This window comes from Euprymna scolopes, chromosome 6 (genome assembly GCF_053919585.1).
Source record: "Euprymna scolopes isolate OS-2025 chromosome 6, ASM5391958v1, whole genome shotgun sequence".
NCBI classification, from domain to species: Eukaryota; Metazoa; Mollusca; class Cephalopoda; order Sepiida; family Sepiolidae; genus Euprymna; species Euprymna scolopes.
In genome coordinates, this window is record NC_136487.1 from 46189036 (window position 1) to 46214840 (window position 25805).

Genomic DNA, 25805 nt, shown 5'->3' on the forward strand with positions numbered 1-25805 from the left:
TTTTTATTGGTCTTTAGCTGGTTAAAATAATTTTTATGGGGACAAAAATGGATCAAAATTGAAAAAATTGTTATACATTTTGTACATTCATCTTTGTTTTTTGTTTTAATTTTAAATTTTTAATCATTTTATATACGTGTCACTTTGGTGCAATGGTAACATCACTAGCTTTGAATGCTACAGTTTTGGTTTTGATACATTTCTTTTGTTTTTTAAACTTCTTAGATCATGACTCTATAATAATATATACAAAATCTGAACAAATTAAAATATATTTAAGCATATTTTGCGACCAAGCAAAGCCAGGTGTTCCTCCTCCCACTCCCCTGTTAGTGATTGAGTAAAGAAAGACAAAGAAAAGGGTTGTTGTAGAGAACAGAAGGATATCCCCTCTCCCATGTAGCAGCTGTATTGATCGGGATTGAACTTAGAACCTCAAGATAATCTTCACACTTTAACCGATATCCTTGTCATTTCAGTCAGGTTAGAGTGATATTATCGACTTGTTAAGTTTCTTCTTTCTCGTATTGTGTTCATCACTTGTCCTGCAGGGTAGATTGCTTATGTCTGGCATATGAATGTTTACCAATGATTCTCATCATTTATCTTGATTTCATCATACAAGACTATTAACTCTTTACATCAGATGGCTTAATGCGTTGTCTGAAACAATTTCCATAAAAAAAAGATGTACAGCGGTAGTCACGGCTTCATTCCTTGATTTTATAGTTTTTCTACTTGATAACATTTAAGTAATACGGATTAATAAATTGTTTTTGGTTTGTTTGTTTTTGTTTTCTAAATTTCTGTTTTAAGTAATACAGATTAATAATCTGTTTTGTTTTTGTTTCTAAATTTCTGTTTCCTGATAATAGGTGGTTTCTGAAATTCCTACTGATGGCAAACTTCCTCAATATTGTGTCACGTTGTTGGACACTAGCTATGAGCGAGTGATGAACATTGGTCAAGAACTTGTCTGGTGGAAAATGGCTGCTCCAAATGATGACCATTTTCAGGTAATTAAATTTGACTAAGTTCTGGAAGTTGCTAGAAAAATAAAGATTATTACCATTCTATTGATTTTTTTTTTTTTTTTTTTTTTTTTTTTTCCTGTTTTCATGAATTCGCCAAGTGTCATTCAATTTTTCATACTCATTTCACCCTCATTAATTTGATGTGTTGAATGTGTTATCTAATGAGCTAAGTAAAATCTAATAGTTAATACTAAAATAATAATCGGAAGGGAAAGCTAAATTTTGATTACAAAAATCAAACCTCTTTCTTGTTGCGATCATTACCGATGAAGGTAGAAAAGAAAATAAGGGGAAGACCACTCAATTTGAACTATTCAGATCGAAATCAGCCTTGTAACAAATACAATTTATTATTAAAATTGCTAAAAATGATAGAACAGTTATTTTCTATGTAAAAAAAACTATATGATTTTTGTAATATGATACTTAGTTCTGTGACAGGTATGTCCATCATAAAGATTTTTCTGCAATTTAGTTTAGTTTTTTAAAATAGGTTTAATTCTAAATTAGCACCAAAACTAGTTATGGAAATGTATTGAGATTCTAAGAATTCTAGGATGATTGCAGAGAAGTTTTATCATTCTTTATTTCTTTGTTAATAAAATTCTGTGGTAATTTGTTGTGTATGTTTCTCCCTTTAACTCCTCTGTGACTTTCACATTATTCTTTCATTAATAAATTTCATTAATTGAAATAAAAAAAAGCAAAGATGTAGAGTGCTAAGGCAAACTTTAAAAATCCTATTTACAAAATAATTTAATTACGAAATTAAATCTACATTTCAATTTTTTCTAAATAAAGCCAGACATTTTAACCGTTCTTCTTAATATTTAAAAAAAACAAAAAAACTTTGTGACCTTTTAAAATTTGAAAGGAATTGGGAAGCATTGAAACTGTTGAATAGAAGGTCAATTTTGGTTTAAAAATTCTTAGCAAATCCTCATGTATTAAAAAATTTTAAGTTTTAGAAACGATTTACATACAATAATTTTATGAATTAGAGGTTAAACCATTATCTGAATAAAATTAGGTTTTTGTGATAATTTGCTTAAGTTAATAATTTAATAACAAAATATTACCATAATAATTCAACTTCAAAAATTGTTTTTGTTTTGTTTTTCAAACAATAAATAATTTTAAAAAATATTGGAACAAATAAAAGTACAAAAGACTCTCTGGCAATACCGGGTAGGTACCAGTAGTTTTTTTTTTTTACCAGAGAGTCACCACTTATCAAGGCCTGAAAGCCACTCAAAGATAAGGGTTCATAAGTTTAGTAATCGGTAGTGGTAGAAATTGAGTAAAATTTGATTAAGAGAACAGCTCAACAAGAACTTGTTTGCATTGGATTTGAAGATGATTGTTATAGTCAGCTGGAAAGCAGGCCTGTTGTTCAGAGTTCTATAGATTGGCAGTTCTAGGAAAGAAACTTTGTTCATGGAATTTGCATTTAGATAAAGAGCGGGGAAAATTCATTATAAAATTGTACAGCACAAATGTCTGATCAAAATTTGTATCAGATTTACTTACTCATCTTTGTCTCCGTTTGATAAAAAGAATACAAGCAATCTTTTGTAATTTTGTCATTGTTCTTCTTCAGACTTTATTCCCAGAAGAGGCGACGCAGCAAATGTTTTACCCTTCCGCTTGCAAAATCGCTGACATGTGTGCAATCCTCTACACTGAACAAGTAAGTCAACTGACAAAGTTTACCTAGTTACGTCAGCTATTAGATTGATGCTGCAAGCATTGTTAACCTTGACATTGGCTAGTTGAATATGATTGGTTTTTCATGAAGGGATGTATTTTGATAAATCTTTTTCTTTTTCATTCTTATTATAGACATCTCAGCAATATGACCAGTTGATGACATCATACCTAAAAGTTTGCCTCAAGTAAGTTGTACATTTGTAAACTTCTATGATTATCACTGTCGCAGGATTTTTGCAGGGGTGGCAAGTGGTTAAAGATGTCGACTTAGGAGCATAATATTTTGAATAAGCAGATTCATTTTAATAACTGAAGATTATAATAACAGGTACTATGATACTGGCTTTACATATTGTTAAGAAATTTTAAAGTTATGACTGAGTAAAATTTACAGATTGTTAAAAAGTGTAATGTTAACTTAATTTGGCCTTCCCTTTCTTTTTTCATTTGCCTTCTAGAGAAGATTAAAGAATGAATGCTTTTGAGAGCAGGCTAAAGAATTATAAGACAATTAAGAATGTCTGAAACAGAAAAAGATGTTTATTGCCTGATTAATTTTATCACTTAATCTGCTGTAATTCAGTTTTTGATTAAATTATTTCTTTTTTTTTCATAAAATATAAAAAAAATTCTAATTTACAACTGTTAAATTATGATTGACGAGGATGGATCACACATTACAGAAGATGATGTTGGCTGTCAGGATTGTATAGTTGAACTTTTGGGGCCAGCAGCAGTATATAAAGGCCTATTTGAGATGTGTGTATGTGTTATGATTAACCTGTAGGATAAAGCCTGGCAATAACAGACTAGTGAAATGAGAAAAGAAAGAATTTTAAATGTTTTCCGATTGAATTGTTGGTACTTATGCAGAATAGGAACAGCGTTATTATTGGCATATTCCGGGCAAGTTACGTAAATTGTTGGAAGAAGGTTCTGAAATGCTTAGCTGATGAAATCACAGCAGCTGACATTTGGTAAATGTTTTCTTTTGTTTATTAAATGTTTTTCTTTTTTTTTTTTTTTTTTTTTTTTTACAGTACATTTTGTCTTTCTGAATTTTTGAAATGAGGATCGGTTATTTGGATTCATCGGACTACTGTTCTCATCCTGAATGTGATTTTCACAATGTTTCGGTTGATGTAACCTCCGACCTTCTTCAGGTGTATCTTGTTGAACTCGGGAATTTGGACGGAATTTCGAGCGGAACCCTTTATTTACATCACGGGGGTAGTGTGCTCTTGTTCCGTCTATCTCTATCTAGTCATGGCTGACGAAACAAGAGCAGGCTTACCCTCATGATGTAAATAAAGGGTTCCGCTTGAAATTCCATCAAAATTCCTGAGTTCGACAGAAACCTTCCCAAGTTCGCCAAGATACACCTGGAGAAAGTCAGAGGTTACATCAACCGAAACATTGTGAAAATCACACTCAAGATGAGAACAGTAGTCCGATGAATTCAAATATGAAGTACCTTTTGTTTATTGAATTGTTAGGTGAAAGTACAGAATGGTTGAAAAGTTTTCACTACCCACAGTTGAGAATGGCTTTCTAAACAATGTTATTTCAGCACTGTCTGTAAAATGCATAAGTACCTTCTTTTTCCTTGAAATTACCATGCAATTGTTTTTGATTGTAACAGGTTTTTTCCTAGTTATTTAACTGTTTTCTAATGTTTTAAGCCTTGACCAAGAATATGTAACTTAGTGATGCCAAATTATAGGACTTCTGAATGTTCATAGCATTTCCTCAGAATAAAAACAATTCTTGCTTCTTGTCCAAAATTTCCTTGAATGAAAATAAAGATCTGTATGATATATGTGCTTATGACAATACAAAAATATCCACATAGATTGATAAAGTAGTTTTATTTTTAACTAAGAAAATCAAATTTTATAACTATTGGGAGAATTACTGTCTCGCCTATCATTTTGAAAAAAAAATTTCTCAAAAAACAAGGGAGATAAATCAGCAATAATTCTGAACTTGTGAAATTTATGTTGTGATACCTATGAATTCTTATTAATCACTGAAAAATAGTTTTCTTTATAAAAATAAAACTACTGGATCGATTTATATGATTTTTGGAATATGATATTGTTACTTGCCATGTGCACGTACATCATACAAATTTTTCTTTATTTTTGTTTTTTTAATATAAAGGGAATTCTAAATTCTAGATCAGACCCTAATTTTTTTATTTGTGTCAAATATCTCTAAGATATAAGTTTTAATTCTCATTTCATTTGTTAATTTTGTTTATAGGTATCCTGAAAAACTGCTTGAAGAAAATGTTCCTGGATGCTTATTGAAACTTTTCTCCTACACGCACAATACTGAAATGTTTTCATCTGTTCTTGAGTATATCAAACTACTACTTGCAAAACCAAGGTAAACATTTTGATGATATTTGTTAATACATTTTGAACTACTTAAATCATTCATTTATATTTGGAAATATGTTTCTTCGAAAATATTTTTCCTTTTATTTATACCAATCCTTAAATTTATGAAGCTTAATGTATTTACAGAGCATATAACAAATAAATGACAAAAGTCTATATTCCAAATTTCAAGCTGTTAACCATCTTACCATTTATTCCTTTAAGTTAAGTTGACCTGTATAATTCTTGACAGCACCTGTTTTGTAGCGCAAAATCATTCATTTAATTTAATCAATGAATTTATTTCACCCTTAACTCATCAGAAGAAAAAGCAGTTATCAGTTTTAAAATAAAATAAAGGCATGCGGGTATGATTACAAAATCCGAAAACTGGGAGAGAAGTTGCAATTACCTATTTCGTTTTATTACGCTATCTTTGAATTTGATGAGTTGAGGGTGAAATGAATTCATTGATTGATATAATAATTAAATGAATGATTTTGCGCTACAAAACAGGTGCTGTCAAGAATTGTGCATGTCAACTTACTTAAAGGAATAAATAGTAAGATGGTCAACATTTTGAAATTTGGAATATAGACTTTTCATTTGCTATCTATACTCTTATAGATTTGTTTATTTTTTTGTGTATTGATATTCATATTAAACACTTTTTTCTATTTATTTAAAAAGAAAATACAACTTTGTTATATATGGGTCATGGAATTGCATTTATCTGCAAAAGGTCTAGCTAAATAAGGAAATTTGCTAGATGAAGGTCGAATGACAGCATTATGAATATGCATGCATGATGTAATAGTTATCGGTTCATGTTTTAATTTTTAGCTTTGCAGTAAACATGTGTTCATAGTACAGTTATTAACGTCAAAGTAAATAAGCCACATCCTTAAGGAGATACCATCTCTGACGACAAACACCATTCAATAAGGCCCTTACTAGATTATTACTTAAATATTGTGGCTAAGACCACTCAGCTACTTCAAACAAATATATGCCTTTTGCGGAACATATCAGAAATTAAAAACAATTGAATACAGAAAACGTAATCTATTGTCTTCTCTTTGCTTTCTTTATTAATCTCTATGGCTTATGGTTTGACATTTAAGAAGCATTTTAATATATTTTTAATATTTTTCTCTTAAAAAATAAAGAATATATGCTTTATATAATTGTATATTGTGTATGTGTGTGAAAACGTATATAAATGAATACAAATAAGCATATACATTTGAAATATGTTAAATCTTTTTTTTTTCTTTTTAGTTTGTATGGTAACTTACTTTCTTGTGGAATATTACAAAATCTTGGACAAATTCTGAAAATGGTAATTTCTTGTCATCACATTCGAAAACATTTCCTAAAACCGAATCTTCATTTCCAAAACTTTTTTTTTTTTATTTTAGATTAAATGTAAAACTATTTGTAAAATTTCAATAAAGACTGACATATTTTTGACTGATATGCTCCCATTTATAGAGACATTTTATGAACAAAAAAGTTATAAAGTTATAATTTAAGAATGTACATGCAGATGCACTTGTAAAATGATGCTACATTTTTTTCTTATGAAAATGTTTCCATTTTCAGACATTTTTGTTTTTTTATCTTTTGATTTGTTTTAAAAATTGGTCCTTGTCCAGAATTCATCTTATATTAAAAAACAAACAAAAATAAAGAATAATCTATATGATGTACATATCCATGTAGAAATGAAACTATCATGTTCCAAAAATCATAAGTTGATAAAGTAGTTTTGTTTTTATGAATAAAATCATTTTTAAGTGGTTAATGGGAATTCCTAGGCATTACAACATAAATTGTACAAGTTTTTGAATTATTGTTGAGTTATCTCTGAAGATTTTTTTTTTTTCAAAATAGTGGACGAGACAGTCACCCTTCCAATACTCATAAAATTTTATTTTATTTATAAATGAAACTACTTGATAAATTTACATGATTTTTGGAATATGTTATTTTCGTTTGGTCATCAATATGTTCATCATATGGATTTTTTTATTTTTCTCTGAATTTTTTTATATAGGAGGAAGTTCTGGATAAGAACCAAAGATTTTTACATTGTTTAAAACGGGCGTCAGGATTTAATTATTTTGTATTCATTTCTGCATCTTATTTATTTTTATCCCCATCTTAATGACTCTCTTTCATCATTGTTCCTTTATTTCATTGCACTATCTAATATATGACTCCATCTAATCCCTCCAAAATTAGTTTTTCATTATCCTATCTATATTAATAAAATAGTGGGGTCTTACCCAGATATCCTCCATATTAAAAAAAAACATAAATAAAAGAAAAAAAATCTGTATGATGTATATACCTGTGATGAAACAAAAATATCATATTTCAAAAAAATCACATAATGTGATTAAGTAGTTTTATTAAATAAAAAACAAATTTTGAGATACGGTGACCCTAGGATAGTTTTTTTTTTTTTTTTTTTTTTTCAGGTTATGATGTGGAATATGATGTTTTTCTGGCTTCTGATTACAGTATTTGCAATGCCTTGCAGTGTTATCTATAATGTTATTTGATTATATACTTGTATATTATATACTGTATTGCATTTTGTTACTAATTTTTAATGTCATATCCTGGGGTTCTACTGTATTCGAAGAGCGACTATCTTTCCGTTATTTAAAAAAAAAAAAAAAATCTCAAACTCAACATTAATTCATATTTACTAGATTTATGTTAAGAAAATGATTTTTAAGCGATTAATAGGAATTTATAGGCTAGGACCTATGAATTCCTATTAATCACTTAAAATTATTTTCTTAATAAAAATAAAACCGCTTGGTCAATTTTTGATTTGGACAAGAACCAAATTGTGTCACCACTTCTCGTGTGTCTGTATTTTCCGTCTCTGTGTAATTTATACATTACTAGCAGGGCTACCCGGCGTTGCTCGGGACCATATAAACAATGAAAAAACAAAAGCAGATATTGAACATATGTTTTATTCTTAGGGGAGAGGAATCTTTCATCTCAAGTTTTAGCGTTACAAACAAACATTTGTCTTTTATATATATAGATAATGACAGGTTTTTTGGGGGCCCCCCTCGAAGATAACTGATCAGTTGACCAATTCTAGTGGTCCGTTTGACGTGAAATTTCGATATTTGTCATCCGGGTGATGGGGCTTCGATATGATACCAAATTTGTCAAGTTTGGTTCCGTCTTTCAAAAGTTTTAGCGTTACAAACAAACATACATACACACAGACGTTTGGCTTTTATATATATAGAAGAAGATTATTTACTATTAATCTATTATTTATTGAAATTAAAAAATGTAATGTTGTAAAGTAACAAATATAACAATATTTTAAATATCCTATTAAAAGAAAATAAGTTAATCACAAGATTAATTGTACCATAATGCATTTTGATTATTTGTAAAAAAAAAAAAAGTCAGCACTTTTAATCATTTAATAGTTTTAAAAAAATTACTCAGAAGCTTCAAAATTTGAAAGGAACATGGAAGTATTTAAAGTCATTTCTGGCTTTAAAATTCTTTGTAAATCTTCATGGTATTCAAAAAAAATTTTTTTTCAAAGCTATTTACATCGAATAATTTTATAAGTGGAGATTACATTACAAAATTAATTATAATTTTATAACAATGTGGTTCAATTCATAATTTAAGAGACAGGGTTCAAAAAGAGTCTCAAATCTAATAAGTCCCTCACCAACCACTGTTCCAATCTCCAACCACTCCATCGCCAGAACGTTGCATCTCTGCTCGTTTTACAAGTAATTTAATGGAATGTGCTCTGATTAACTCATAGCATTTGTGCCCCCTCTCTCAACGTATGTATTCCCAATTAATCCAACAAGCAACAAAATCCCACCTCTTCACTATTGAGGCCCCAGAAAGCCTTCTACTTTGTTTCTTACCTCGGACTGTTAAACTTTGCAATTCTCTCTCTGTTTCTTGGTTCCTTGACTGTACTAACCTGCAGGAGTTTAAATGTAATGTGAATAGACATCTTGCTGCTCAACTCCCTATAGTTTTTTTTGAGACACAATCCCAAAATAGTAACTTCTTAGATTCCAAGTGGTAATATGTCTTGTTTGAGTTTTTTTATTTTTTTTTAAATCAACAAAAAAATGACCAAATGATACAGTAATCGTAAAATTCAACCTTCAATATTCTATTTTTGAATTTTTTAGATGAGGATTGATAGGTTCTATTATTTGGATCATTGAGATGTCTGTACTCATCTTGAATGTTATTCTCAACGTTTTTGCTAATGTAACCTCTGATCCATGAAATGGATGAAATGAATAAAGTAATAAGTAAAATTCAGTTTAAGCAACATTCTTCTGTAGGTTTGAAGGTTTGTTACGTAGTCACTGTGACCGGTTATTCAAAATGCGTTTGTCTAGTCTATATAATGTTAACATCTACTTTTGTCACTGGCACAAAATATATACACACTGACTGCAAAGTAATCTCACAACACAGTTGATCTACAAAAATATATATTTTTATTTTAGTTCAACAATCAGCTTTTCTGTGACAAGTTGTTTACCTCCATTTTGATGTTTACTGGAGGGGGTGGTAGACAGTTGTTGGGCAGTGAAGAAATGGTGACGCAGCCTCTCTATCTCCCTTTGATTGACTGACTTTTTCTTTGTGATAATTTTATTTATGAAAGCATTCTTTCCTATTAGAATGTTTAATATTTCCTTTACCTATTGTCTCGACTTTTGACCAATATCTGCTCACCTGGGTTAAATTGTGTATTCGTTAGACAATTATGGAAAGTCTCGAATTCTTAACATTTGAATTCATTTGCATGCGTGCAACCGATCGAATGTTTTTCTTCTCAGTTACCTGCCAATATCTAACAGGTTCAATCCTCAGTGCAAGCGATACTAAGAACAATCGTGAATTACTGCTTCTACTTGCTCAAAACTGCTAAAAAAAATAACATTACTAGCTTAAAATTGTTTTCTATAAAAATGAAACTACTTGATCAATTTATGTGATTTTTGGAATATGATATTTTCATTTCATAATGGATACATACATCATACAGATTTTTCTTTATTTTTGTCTTTTAATATAGAGAGGATTCTGGACAAGAACTTTACTTTCTCTTCACATAGTTACAAATGTTTGTAATACATTTGTTGCTTCTTATGATAACAATCTTCAGCAGATATTATTTTTATATATTATTTTTTTATACAGATATGTTATATTTCAAGTTTTAGTAAAGACATTTTGCTGCTTGTTCAGATTGGCATTTATGGCGGCATTTTAAAGAAAATATAGAAATGTCAATATGATGTACATACCAGTCACGGGACAAAGATGAAAAATTTCAAAAACTCACTTAATTTGATCAAGTAGTTTTTTTTTTTTTTTTTTTTTTTATTTAAGAAAATCAAATTTTACTCTTTTTCAATCAGGGTAAAAAGTGTTAAACAAATTTGTGGACAAGGCAGACAACTTTACTGCACGTGGAAACTGTCAAATAATCACTGATTACCTCTCCTTATGTTCTTTAGTTAAACATGGCCTTGTCTGTTACTTATCAGTAAAAAAACAGCAATTTTTTTTTCAAATAAAAACAAAACTTGATCATTTTTGTGATTTTAATATTTTATATTTTGTGATTTATTTGACAAGTAGATACAATATAAAAGTTTTTCTTCATTTTTTTATCGTCATAAGTGCCAATCTGAATAAGCACCAACATTTTTGTAGCTTGTGAATTGAAGATGGCATTTGGAATTAGTCTAATCAAGTTTGTTTGTTTGTTTGTTTTTTTGCAAATTACTACTTAAAATTTTATTTTGCATCATATAAATTTTCAAAATGGTAATTATTTGCAGTCTTTTCCCCAAAATGAAAGTGTGAAAATCTTTTTAAAAAAATTACTGTTTTGTTTTCACTAAAAAATTTTATTTACTTTTAATTTTGCCATTATTAATTTTAATTATCTTTGTACTGAGGGTTGTTATCTCAAGCAGTACTGTACATTGTTAATCTTTTGTCATATAGGCCAGTGCAAAAGTTTTCGCCAATTAAAAATTTAATTTTGAAAATGAAAAATTGTTTTCAAAAATCTTTATTCATAGCAATAACGATTTTGCTCTCTATAACTTGATTCCATCTGTCAACAAGCTTTTTTTGCAAAATTTTTTAGGCTTTGATGTGAAATATAAATCTAATTAATATTCAATCTCCTTAAAATAAGTGATGATCCAAGGGAGCTAGATCAGGAGAATATATAGGACAGGGTAAGATTTCCCAACCAAATTCTCCTAGGTGATCTTTGGTCAATAGTGTTGTATGAGGATGAGCATTGTCACACTGGAAGGTGATTTCCTTTCTGTTAATTAAAGAAGGTAGTTTTCAGGTCAACATGAGTGAGAATATTCCATAAAAATATGAATGATGTTTTAATAATCTGAACGAAAAACATGAATTACTCATATGTTTTAGTAATAACAGTATGTATACACTAATAAGTTACTATAGTTTAAAAATGCTCCTTCTACAAATTGGCAAAAACTTTTTCACTGATTTGATATGTCTTTTTTAATCATGTGATTGTAATTGCTCTTAAACCAAAATATAATTCCCATTTTTTTTTTATCATAACTGATTGTGTAATTTCTTTTCTGATTGATAGCATGATGATGAGAAAGTCCTCCACAAAACATTCCAACTAATTCAATTCATGATTAGAATTGATTCAACGTGAGTTTACTTGTATTTTACTTTCTTGCATTTTTGATGTTAACTGGCAAAGTGACTTCATTATCCATCTTTGTCGTGATTCTAGACTGTTTTTGTCATCATCCAGCAACCATCATGAAGCATAATTTTAACTGTCCTGAAATTCAAATTGTATTAATATTTGAAGTGCTTGTCTAGACTCCCTCCATCTTGGTGAAAAAAGACAAAAAGAAAAAAAAAATCTATAAAGAAACTTAGCCACATCTTTGAAAATATTATTTCACAAGTTTAATTTGAAAATTTTTGAAAACCAAAGAATGTTATAGAATTTTTTCATTAAATGATTTAAATTTTTTTCTTTCCGAAACTTTCATTATTAAAACGACTTGTTCATAGAAGAAAACTTTTTTTCTCTTTATTTTGTTGGCGGTATTAACCCAAAGGAGGTGGTTTCTTATGGAGAAAGAAAAGGTATACGTCTGATGTTGTTGACAAGTCTGTGTTGTGTGTTTGGCATAAATTTTGATTAGAGAAACTTGGTCACATCTTTAAAAACATTATTTCACAAATTTAATTTGAATATTTAGAAAACTTAATGTTATTTTTATTATTAAATTATTAAAATTGTGTACCCATGACAGAAAATAGTGTATACCAAAAATTGCATAAATTGATCAAGTACAGGAAAATAAATTTTTTGACTAAGGTACGATCTCAAACCATTTTGAAAACAGTTTGAAAGAAGAAGAGAGATAACTCCAAATAATTCAAACTTATAAGATTTTTAAAAAGCTATTCTTAATATGGGAAGGAGGGGGGGGGCGTTGGAAACACTTAAATTCGCTTAAAAATGATTTTTTTTTATGAAAATAAAACCACTTGATCAATTTACATGAGTTTTGGTATACAATATTTTCTTTCAATTATAGATATGTACATCATACATGTTTTTTAGTTTTTTATAAGGACAGAATTCTGGATAAGCACATTCTCTTGTTATCATCGACAGTTGATTGTAATATATAAAATAAGATTTTAAAATATGCATTAAAAAAGTTATTTACTGTTTTCCTTATCACGGTTGTCATATACATAACATTTTTTTTTTATTATACACCAATCTTTGTGTTTTTTGTCATAGTCTTTAATCTAAAACAAAACTTCTCCACTTTTCACGACTAATAATCAAATCAAAATCATTGGCAAAAAAAAAAAAAAAGAATACAAAAGTACAACAAACCATATAAATAGACAGATGATGTGTTAGGTGCTGAACACAATCGGAATGTTTTGTCCAAGGCATCTTCATTCTTGAATACAATAGATATCGTCATCATCTCTGAAGCAGAAGCAGGCGTAGTGTTGCTTTTATTCTGATGAAATAAAAGTTAATATGGTACATTTTTTGTTGGGTTCTGTGGAAACCATAACTTCTTGAAATTTACATTCAAATTCTGGTTGGTGCTTTTACGCTAATCTGCACACATTCTTCACTACTCGAATGAGGGATATTCATCTTCAGATCGGTGTTCATAATGCATCAAGCACTGCCTTGAATTGTTTGGTTGTTTGTAAGTTGGTTGAGCGCAGCTTCTGACAATCTGTTCCACATTGCAGCAACCCAAACCAAAAATGATGCTTCATGATGATTTAGCCCAAATCATCCCAGGTGCAGCTTCTCAGAATCAATGGCTCTTTTTCCTTCTTTGAGGAAGCCCCTTGCTTTGATAACTCCTTTGGACTGATTTTCATTCCAGATTTAAGATGGAAGATTCATATTCAATTTGTTGCTGAAGTTTCTGCAAAAATGGTAGGATCATTCTACTGCTTCAGAAAGCACCTATTTCTTGTATCTACCTATAGATGTGTGTGTCAGGTATATTCTAAGATAGAGTACTGTTGTCACGTCTGGAGATGTATCACTGACAGCATTGCTTTGGCAATATAAAATAAACTTTGAAATCTAGTGGGGAATACTCATTTCTATGGAAGTACCTGAGCACCAATCTTTGGTTCCTCTTTGTAAAACCTTAACACCAAGAACTCGTCTGGCTAGCACAACTACAAACAATTTTCCTTTATCTTTTTCTTTTACCCGTCATATCCAGATATTCATGACTTAAGTGGACAAGTCAGGCTTAAATTGAAGTTTATTTTTTTACCAAATATGTTTGAGAAACCATGAGTTTTATTAACGATTCCATGGTTAGCATTTTTTGGTGGTTATCCTGTATTAAAACTTGACAAATATATATATATATTGCTATTGTTTTTCTTGTTTTCTTTATTTTAGTCTGATAAAGACAATCACTTCACTCAAGTCGGGACTGTTTTCCATCATCTGTGAAATTTTGAAAAGTTCTTATGCAAATGAGGTAAGTCATTTTTATTGCTTATTCTGATAATTTTTTTTAAATGGGAAAAAAAGTTTGCTTGTTTATTTTATATGAAAATAATAAAAAAATGGTCTCCATGGAACCAAACAAAAGATGTACCATAGTAATTTAAAACTCCATTTTTATTAAACATTTTTTTTTACTTTTCTAATAGATTTAATTTCACATAAATTTCAATGTTTTTTGTTTTTATGAATATTTTTGTCAGTATGATATTTGTTTTATCAATTATTAAATAGATTTAAATGCTGCATTTTTGTTTAGAAATGTTTTAAAATTGTCAATTGTTTTGTTTAGATTGAAATGAAGAAAAATCTGTCATGTACATATCCAAAATTGGGTGTAGCAGATGAAAATATTTTTATACAATTATCTTTTCAAAGAAATATTTGGGTTGATCATTGATTTTAGGAAATCATTTTTTTGTTCTTGTTATTTTTTTTTAAATAAATGCCTTTCTTTTTACAAGTATATATTACAGAAGTTCAGAACAACATTGGTACCTTTGGTTTCAAATCCAATAAGGGGACAACAGTACATGACCACACTGTATTTAACAGTACCAATAAGTCTTACTGGCCAGACTGCGTATTGGTCATATAAGACTCTCACATAATTTCCTTCTCACTCAAGATGATGAGCCAAAGTGCACAAATTGTTCAACTCCGCTTACTATAAAGCATATACTGGTAAAACGAACAAATCAGACAACACTTTATATTAAAGCAGGAAATATGAAAGAAGTTTTCGAAAACAATGATACAAGACATCATTTCCTTCCTAAGAGAAACTGGACTATACAAAAAACTCTCAAGTTTTATACAACGAATATATAAATAATGAACTAACTTCTTACCAAAGAAGTCAATCATCTTGACTGACACCATAAAAATTGAAATAAAAACATGACGGCATTAAATGACAATCAAGGTCGAGATGCCGTTAAATAAACCAACCAATATATAACGGTTTGAATTAAAGTTTAAAAAGTCAAGTACCATAGTTCAATTGTACTCTAAACAGAAGCAGTCATTTTGAATGCGGCCCTGCATATCAAAGAATCTACTGTTGATTTTATATGCCGGACCTATTTGCTTGTGTGGTAATAAAACTTGTCAAAAGCACTTGGGATGTTAGGTTGTATAACGTATTAACTCTGGTCAAAATCGCCTTTTCTTTCTTTCATCAGATTTTTTTGATTATCAGTATTCTGATACAAAACCTATCTAAGAACACGACCAGATACATAAAGTACATTTGTGTGAAATTTCATAAAAATTGGCATCCATAAGAAATGAATTCACACACATAAAGTTTCTTTTATCTAATAGTAGATAGATAGATATCCACTTATAATTCCTATATAAATAAATATGTGCGATATCTGCTTTTTGACGAAAAAGAATGAAACAAAAAACTGCAACTCCGTACCTTATTTATTAATTAGTTCATCTGGCATTTAGTATGAAACACTTATATTTTTCTCTCTTTTGGGAAATGATGCCATTTGGAGAGCTATCCTCTTTTAGTCAGATTAAAAATGTGAAATCCGGTAGAAATTCATCCTTTTAGTTTAAGTGCGTACATTTGTTAAAACTTATGCATTTGTTTAAAAAGCAGTTTATTTTGTGTTAAGCTTGTGTTCTCTGTGATATAAGCGTTAAAGTGAGATATGTTATGCATTTATAAGTCAAAATACAATGCAAAGATTTTGTAAAATTAACATTTATTTCTGTAAAATATTTTGATCTGATACATCTTTCTTGGAATATATCTTTTTTTTTCTTTATTTTCTGTGCTATGATGTTGAGATGAAAAGAATTTAGTAGTAAAACTCCATATCAATGATGATATTTCTTAATATCCAGGATAAAATGCATGATCACACCTGGTGTGAAATAGTTAAGTTTGTGTTAACATACGTATTTCATTTTATTTTTTTTCATCTGGTCTTGATTTGTAGTCAGTATGGTTCAAAATACATAACGGCAGAAATTGCATACTATACAGAAAGTATACATGGATACTTCAATATAAAATGTATTTATAAATTCATTGTTGGATATTAGTTGAGAAAAAGACCATCACAAAATATTTCAACTGATCCATTCAATTCAGGCTAGGAATTAGATAAACAAAATGTGCTTCCAGTGGCTAAAATAAGACATTGGCTGCCTGAATGGGTTGAAGTATGGCCACATTAAATTACAATAGCAACATACCAGGAAAGATATAGCTACATGGTGCTTAACAAGTTGAAACTGGTATAGCCATAAATTATATATGAAGAGGTATAACCACATAGATGTGCAAAATGTTATTCATCTCCCATCATTGAAGAATGAATTTTCGAATGAACCTCTAACTAGTCATTCTGCCGGCTCTATTATTTAACTTTTTCAAGTCTCTGTATTCACTATCAATATAAACAACTTGGAGATATAGGTATAAATATTATTAAAATAAAGCACTAAAATGTCTGCAAACAGGAAAGGTTATTCACTCTTGAATGATTTGTGCCATTGCTAAAAACTACGATTTTCAGGTGTTAAAAATGATGCTGGCTTAATATGGTCTCTATTCTAATATTGTCTTCTAAAAAAAACTTTAATTCTAAGAAAAAAATGTGCATAATTTTTAGTTGCATTCCGATGGCCAAAGGAAAGAATCAGCATGCAATCATAAGTTTTGTTTATTTTTTTTTTATTTCAGCAAATGCTGATATTTTCTTCTTTACTGTCTTACACGTGTTTCGCAACCCATAACGGAATACACTGTCTTTAGTCTATTTTGCTGCTTGTCAGAAACAATCAAATATTAGTAAAAACCGATAAAATAAAAAAAAAGGGAAGAAAAATACTTAAGATGAAAAGAACAGCAAGTCAAAAACATGGAAAGCTCACTTTAAAGATGATAATCAAAGAAAAGACCCTGCCCCCTCCTCTCCCATTCAACCACAAAAAGACATCTGACATCACATTGAAAGGTTCTCACATTACCATCTGATGCTTTCCTTTGGTTATTGGATTATAACCAACCAATATATATGCTTTGAAGTCTCGAAAGATAATTCGTTTGGCTTGTTATTTGAAACAATTTGGATGTACCGAAAAAAAAAAAAAAAAAAAAACTTATATAAATTTGGGAATTATATACTAGCAGGCTGCCCGGTCATAAAATACACTTACATATAATATTTTAATTTATACACATTTTGTATTTATTATTATAGAGCAAATTCTCCATTAGTGGTTGTCCAGCATATCCCAGTCATAAAATATACTCAAATATGCTATTTTAATTTATACAGGGTTCTTATTACTATAGGGCCTATGCTCTATTGATTATTATATTGTAGCCAATATATAGTCCAGTTATTTTAAAAAGTAAAAAAAAAAAAAAAAAAAAAATACGACTTGGGTGCTAATTTTGACCCCTAAGCAGCTCTTTTTATCAGTTAAAAACTAAATTGAATTTGTTCCACAGGTCCTAATCCCCTATATATCAAGTTCAAGTCTGTAGACTAAAAATTGACAGTAGGTAGAGACCGTTTCTCGCACATACAGACAAGGTCACTTATATGGGTGGAGCACTCTAATGGAAAAAATGATAGTTTCCACTTAGCAAAATGCTATATTCTTTAAAAAAAAAAAAAAAAAATTGAATCCTTTCAGTTATCAGTGCCATAAACATAAGCTCAGTTGGTAGAGGATTAGATACCAGTGGTCACAGTTGCTAGTAACAAGCATCTGGGCTTCAAATCTGTGGATTGATTTGCTCACTACATCTAGCCACATTGGTGTTCCATGAAATAATGAAACCGACGCACTCATGCATATGTATTCATTTCTTTTTCAGATAAAGATATCTGCATGTCAGTTGCTGGAATCATTTTGTTTGGTCGATACAAAGTAAGATTACAAAAACATTTTGACTCCTATCTTGTTTTCTTTTTTCATTCCTCAATATTTATTGATCTTAATTTATGAAAATCTACTTTTATTTTTACTCTTTAAAAATTTTTTATGAACTCTAACTTTATTTTTTGTTTCATATAAAACTCGATTTGATTAAAATGTTTAGCGATTTGGAAATATAGTGATTTTTGTCTGCTACCAAGTTTGCACATATTGATCTGAGTTATATATTTTTTTATGGAAATCACTCCAGACAAAGCATGAAGCCACTTGATGTAAGGAGCTAAAAAAAAGTATTACTACAAGGGCAAAAACTTGCCAGAAATAAGTGTTAGATAGAATAGATTCTGACCTACAACACAGCAGTTCTTCCCTCTTTGTCAGAAACATCGCTCCTGGAATGTGAGGACTAAAGGATAAAATAAGGGAAGCGAGTTATGCAACTGCTGAAAGTAAATCCGAAATCCACTTTTTTCTTTCCTTTATATATATATATACTAGCAAAGTCTCAACCTTAACCTTTGACCATGACCTTATAAAATTGTGTGCACCATCCTATGTCAGAGACGACATCTCAGGTTTGATCATGATGGGTCCAGTGGTGTTGGCTGTAGCAGAGTATATATACATAGGCTATGACCTTGATCTTTGAACTTAACCTTGAAAAATGGTGTGTACCATCCGTAGGTGGGAGCCCATCATCATGCCAGGTTTGGTCATGATCGGTTCAGTGATGTGGGTTGTAGGAGATTTGTACAAACATACACTACTACTTTATTTATATACTAGCAGGGGGTACCCGGCGTTGTCCAGGTGTTTGAAGGTGTGTGTATGTAAAAGAAAAAAAGGTGTTTGGAGGTGTGTGTGTGTGTGTAAAATAAAAAAAGGTGTTTGGAGGTGTGTGTGTGTAAAAGAAAAAAAAAGTTTTGGTCAGAAGGTCGGATTGAACCCCGAAGCTTTGACGCGAAGGTGGAAACGAAAGGGGAACTGGGCCACAAGGGAGAGGAACTGGTAAGGGCGTTATATGACAGTTTATGAAGCGAAATAAACAGGTGCGAGGAAGTCTGGCCTAGTTTTGCGCTGCAAGACAAATTATTCGCGGACATACACAAGAAGAAGCGAACACACACATTTTCGCTTTTATATTTGTAGATCCCCCCCCCCCCTGTTTTAGGTAATATATGACGGGAGTAAAGTTTCTGTAAATGCAAACAGACTTTATTTTGTAAACAAAATAAACCGGTAATGATTTGTTGAATTTGTTCTGTTAGTAAGAAATGAAACTTTATTTGTCTCGCCCCTGGCAAGCAAAAGGACCCAAATATGTTTAATATTTTTATCTGTTTTATGCGGGTAAAATTGAAAGAATTAATGGCAAAAACTGGGGAAAAAAATGTAAGAAAGGTTGTTAAAAAATCATTTATAGGTGTTTAGGGCACAAGAAAAAGGGAAAAAAAAGAAAAAAATGAAGCTAATCCTGCATAATTTGACTCGAAATCGCGTGAATTCTCGTGAAGCATTGATCGGGCGAGACCGGCAATCATCGGTGTCAGCCGCAAACTACCGGAAAAAAACAAAACAAACAAACAAACAAAACGAACTGGAAAGAATACAAATGGGGGGGGGGGAGAAAAAACCCTAAAAAACTTACCGTGTGAAATGCAAATATGTTTTTATTTTATTTTTATTTATTTTTTTATTGTTGGTTTGTTTTCTGCCATAAAATCAAAGAAATGAAACAAACTGGAAAAAATACAAATGAAAACAAAAAATAAAATAAGACCAGAAAACTGACCATATATAATGAAAATATGTTTATTAGATTTTAGTTATTTGTTTTCTTTTATTGTTGGTTTGTTTTCTGCAAAAAAAGTATTTTTTAACCATATAATTATTAGGTGTAAATACAACGGTTTGTTATGTATTTTGTTTTGTTTTTTTTGTATTTTCTTCTTTGTTGTCGCTTTTTACCAATTGGAATGTCGTCCGATTCCATATCGATAGCGTAGTAGTAATTGGGCTAATGAAACTCCCAGAAATTCAATGTATAGAAATAAATAATGAATAAGTAACTAATCCGAAAATAATAAGTCAGCTGTCCCCTAGTATCACGTAAAAAATCACTGCAAACATAATAGAAGGAAAAATACAGTAAATAAAATATAAAATTCGAGTAATCGTTTCAATATGTGAAGAACGCTCGTGGCTGACTGTTTGAGTTTGTTTTAAAACCTGGAATCCAAGCTTACTTCATTTCATTTAAGTAACCCTTCGAGTCGCCTCCCCCCTCCCCCCCCCCCAAAAAAAAGGCGGGGGGGGATGGCGTAAGTAACCCATAGAATAGCTGTAATCGAAAGTTGTGTTTCACCCGATGGTAAAATGCCAATCCATTTATTTTAAGCAACTAAGAACTCAAACCGGTGTTTCCTCGTAAATTCCCCTGTGGACATATCCGCAATGGTGTTAAGTGGTCGTTGGGGGAGTATGAGTATAAAAGATTTTACCACTTCCATTGATTGTAACAGATTTTAGGGATCTAAGATTATCGAGGAAGTAGATAAGTAATAGGCCTATAACACACCAGAGATATTGTGCTGCAGTTCGTGCATATTACATTCATATGAAATGTCTTGATTTTTAATCCTATTAAGGTCAAACTCAGAGGAGAAAAAAATGAGTTCATTTTATTTATATAGAGATATTAACTGAAATTTTGAAATACTTTCAGATTACAGCTTGTATAATACTGTAAAACTAAAGTCCATATAAATATTAGTTTCAATATCTATAAGACAATCCCATATAAATATTAGTAAATTTTTATATATATATATATATATATATATATATATATATATATATATATATATATATATATATATATATATATATATATATATATATATATATATATATATATATAGCTTTTTATTTATATGAACATTTTTTGACATTAGTAGACAAGTATTCACTGGGACATGGAAATTAAGCTACACAAAGGCATCCACATTTCATCCCTCCCTGAACACTTGTTCTTTTTGTTTTTTTTATTCAAGTGGTCTATTAATTAATTATAACTATTAATTTTGGAATTGAAAAAAAAAAAAATTTGATTTTGCTTGAAATATAATTTCATATTTCATACATAGCATTTCTTTATTTAGCCATATGTTAAAATTTATTATATTTTCACTTTCAGATGTAGTGAGAATTTAATTCAACTGCAAGTCTGTCCCATCTTGTTACCAGACGTGCTTGAAATGCAGGATCATGATTTTTTGGAGGCTTATCTTTCTCTCTTGGATCCTCTCTCCCAATTGGACAGGTATAAATTTGTTTTTCTGTTCTAATTTCTCACATTTGCTAGCACGGTTACTCAGTGCTGCCCAGGAGAATGGACAACAAAATAGAAGAGTTAAGAAATATGTGTAATATCTTAGAGTGCCTATTGTTGATAATAGTAATACCCATAAATCAAGGGGAGATAAGTCAATCTGTTATTTTAACCAAGTCCTTTGTTTTTTTTATTCAAGACTGCCAGCAACCACTGTAAAAGAGTAATAAAAAATGCAAGAGAGCTATATGCCCAGTCTGTTAAATCCAAGGTAGCTGATCAGCGGCTTGGTTCTCACCAGTTTTGGCAAATAACAAATAGGATCCTGAACAGAAGTGTGCGTTCTATCCCAACCATTATCAATCGACCAGAGGTCATCTCGTCAGCGTCAGACAAGGCCAAACTATTTGCAAAGAACTTTGCAGCTAATTCTACCCTATGCGACGAAGGCCATCAACTCCCCATATTTCCTCCTATAACACAGACCAAGCTAGGTAACATACAAATATCCGTGCATGAGGTCGCCAAGCTAATAAAAAACCTAGATTCCAGTAAAGCAACTGGCCCTGATGGCATTCCAATTATAGTGTTAAAAAAGCTTCAACCAGAACTTGCTCCCATACTTACGAAACTATTTAAGCGCTGCCTTAAGGAGAAGTGCTTTCCGACCCCCTGGAAGACCTCATCAGTTTGCCCTGTATTTAAGAATTCAGGTGATGTCATCTCCTTCTCAGTACAGACCAATAAGTCTCCTCTGTGTTATGAGTAAGTTGCTTGAATCAATATTAAATAGAGAAATAGTCAACCATCTCAGCAGGAGTAACCTTCTTAGTGACACACAATATGGTTTCCGCTCTGTAAGGTCTACCGCAGATGTGCTGACGGTTATATCCCACAGGATTAGTGAATCTCTTGACAAAGGCTTCCTTTCTAGGGCAATTGCTCTTGACATATCAAAGGCCTTTGACAAGGTATGGCATAAGGGTCTACTTCACAAGATTTCCAGCTACGGTATAACTGGAAATGTTTTCTCAATCATTAAATCATTTCTCTCCGATAGGGTTATAAGAGTAGTGGTAGATGGACAAAAATCGGAGGCCTGCAATATAAATGCTGGGGTCCCTCAGGGGTCAATCCTGGGCCCAACTCTCTTCCTGATCTACATCAATGACCTCCCTAAACACATACTTAAATCATTCGTTGACATCTATGCTGATGACACGACCATCTACAGCAACACATCAAAGGCTGTAAATGACAAAGTTCTCTCTGATTCTCTCTCCTCTGATCTCGAGCGTGTGGTTCAGTGGGGGAAGATGTGGCTAGTTACCTTTAATGCATCCAAAACCAAACTCCTATCCTTACATCATCAACGCTCTGATCCCCAGCTGGCATCAATTGTGATGGATGGCTCTCGTCTGGGTGAGGCCCCGTGTTTTGACAAGCTTCTGGGTTTGACCTTTACTCCTGATCTGAAATGGAACACGTACATCAAGTCTGTTGCCAAGGTCGCTGGAAAGATGGTGGGATCCTTCTACCGCTCCAGAAGATATCTCACTACTGATGCAATTCTCTATCTATATAAAAGCCAAGTACGTCCAAGGATGGAATACTGTTGCCATATCTGGGCAGAAGCTGCTAAAAACAGCCTATCATGCCTTGACAGAGTACAAAATAGACTTCGTGGCTTAGTGGGGGATGCCCTTTTCTCTACCCTGCAACCCCTCTCTCACAGAAGAGACGTTGCGAGCCTATCCTTGTTTTATCGTTATTTTCATGGCAGGTGCTCGTCTGAACTCCAATCCCTGGTCCCCCCTCGCCAATCTTTCACGAAAAACACCCGTCTAGCTGAATCCACTGTGAAAAATTTCCCCCACTCTATATCTGTGCCTAAATCAAAACGCGGATTCCATGAACAAAGCTTCTTTCTTAGAACTGCACGCCTGTGGAACTCTGTTCCGTCTGCCTGCTTCCCTCCGGACTACAACTTGGATGTCTTCAAGTCTAATGTTAACAAATTCCTAATGAACCGCCCCCTTAAGTAAACACTCCATCAAATCTCCACACTAACGTAATGTACATGCAATAACCCTTATCCCTGAGTGGCTTCCGGGCCTTGATAAGTGGTGATCACTGTGTTAAAAAAAAAAAAAAGAAAAGTAATAATGAATTGTGTGTTGGCAAAATATGAAAACTGATTTTTTATCTTTAATTGAAATTTTACTTGATAATTTTTTCTAACTTTTGACAATGATACTTACTTTAACCTGATATGTAAGTATATTGAAGAATTTTTACTTGGAATGCAATTTTCATGTGTACCCTATATTGTATTAGCACAGGAGTTCTTAACCTTGCTTGGCCTATGCACTCCTTTCACCATTTGTAAGACTGTTACCCCTCCATTTCCCATCCTTTCCAAGCTTGCCTGTCTCAAAAAGTGCACTACTTTGCTATTTCAAGTGCTACGGCATACAGAACTTCAGTAACTTTTTGGTTTTCTTCTTTAAAATCTTCTGTTGAAAACACTTAATTTTTTTTTTTTTTTGAGAGTATTCCCATGGTGTTCAAAAGAATTTTGTTCTTTTCTTTGTGATGAGGATGAACATTTTGCAAATGTTGCTCCATCTTTGCTGGTTTCATTGAATCATTTATCAAAACTTTACTACAAATAACACACTGGGGCCTTTCTTCTCCATTTATGATGATGGATGTAAATCCATATTCAATATATGAACGGTTGTATTTTCTTCTTTTGATACTCATGATTGACTCTAAATTTCATAAATAAAAACCAGAAAAAGTTCAAATTATAAATGGGTTGAAAATTCACCCCCTGAGAACACAAAAATTCACCCCTGGAGGTGAATGTCACTCCCATTGAGAACCTATGTATTAGCACTCCTCTTTCTTTTAAGACATCTCTTCCTCTCTCTCCTCTTCTCTATTTTTCTCTTTCCCCCTTCCCCTCTTGCTCCTATTTTCCCCTTCGTACTGTTTCTCTATTAACTCTTCTCACTCTCTCTGGCAACTAGAAGAATCATTCTAAATGTTGAACCTAAATTTTGTTCCTGTTGATGCTAAAAAAGAATGACTATTAAAAAAGAAAGTTGTCTGTCTGTCTGAGCCAATGCTGAAAAAAAACATTAACTTTGTGGGTGTATCTTATGTAGTTTCTGACTTCTAGCTGGGCACACACACACACACACACCCAAAGTTCATTTACTATAATAGAAGATGGTTGATCCTATGATGGGGTTATGTATCAAAGTGGTTATAGTCAGCTAACGTTCTTCAATATTTCTATTGGGAAGCAATTTATTGAAATAAAGTATAATAAAATGACATTATTGAAAGTATTCAATAAAAATAACAAAATTAGTCTTTTTTTTGCACTTTTAATAAAAAAATTATAAAAATTAAAGTATTTATTTGAAATTTTATAGGAAATATGTTTATGAAATTATAAAAAAAAAATTTTTTAATTTTAAAAATAAGTTTTTTATTTGAATTTATATGATAAATATATGTTTATGAAAGTTTACAAATAAAATTATTGAAATCACAACAGAAATACTTAAAACAATAAAAGTGAAAGAACTAATTTGCCTTGTCACCACTTCCAGTAGTGCTATGCCGGAAATTAGGAGGTACGTTAGTTGACTATAATCATCAAAGTTAATAAATATCAAAAATCTTCACGGAAAAATTTTTCTGCCCATTTCTTTTCTAATCTAACATAGAGAAATTATTATGTTTGACAACCTCACATTGTTATACGGTTTTCATAAGTAGAACTGTGTTTTATTGTACTTCAACAGTTAATACACTCTGACACAAGGTTACAAAATAAACAAATTTTTTTTATTCTCTTTGTCACATAATATCAATACCAAATACTATTTCTATCATTTGGATTATTCAGGTTACTGTTCTCATCGCCAGTATTATTCTCACAATGGTTCAGCCGATGTACCCTCTAACCTTCTTCTGCTATATCTTGTCGAATTCATGTTGATAATCTCTCTTTGAGTTTATATGGTTTGGGTTTTCGAGGTTAAAATCGTCACATTTCAGTAGTGTATGTATACTTGCTGCAGTCCAAACTCATGACTCCTAATCCACTCCCATTTTCTGAAAACAGAACTTATTTGCATATAAGTAATAAGATTTCATGTTACTTTGTGAGACTTGCCATTTTGCTTTTCTTTCTTGCTCGTAATCGGCCCTTACATGCTACACAAACTCATCCAGAAATTTTAGGTGTAAGTTTCTCCCGCACTCTTATTGTTTGC

General features: G+C 31.2%; 1 protein-coding gene across 2 annotated transcripts in view; it reads left to right on the forward strand.

The window, feature by feature from the left end:
- LOC145277630 (uncharacterized) overlaps positions 1-25805 on the forward strand; it is a 195434-nt gene that overhangs the window by 137241 nt on the left and 32388 nt on the right. For both annotated transcript variants that reach the window (XM_080129188.1, XM_080129189.1), the window contains exons 36-44: positions 876-1016; positions 2635-2724; positions 2877-2929; positions 5010-5135; positions 6410-6470; positions 11817-11884; positions 14157-14238; positions 18118-18170; positions 21376-21501. In XM_080129188.1, the coding sequence (XP_079985314.1) occupies positions 876-1016; positions 2635-2724; positions 2877-2929; positions 5010-5135; positions 6410-6470; positions 11817-11884; positions 14157-14238; positions 18118-18170; positions 21376-21501 (800 nt within the window). The remainder of the gene's footprint in view (positions 1-875; positions 1017-2634; positions 2725-2876; positions 2930-5009; positions 5136-6409; positions 6471-11816; positions 11885-14156; positions 14239-18117; positions 18171-21375; positions 21502-25805) is intronic.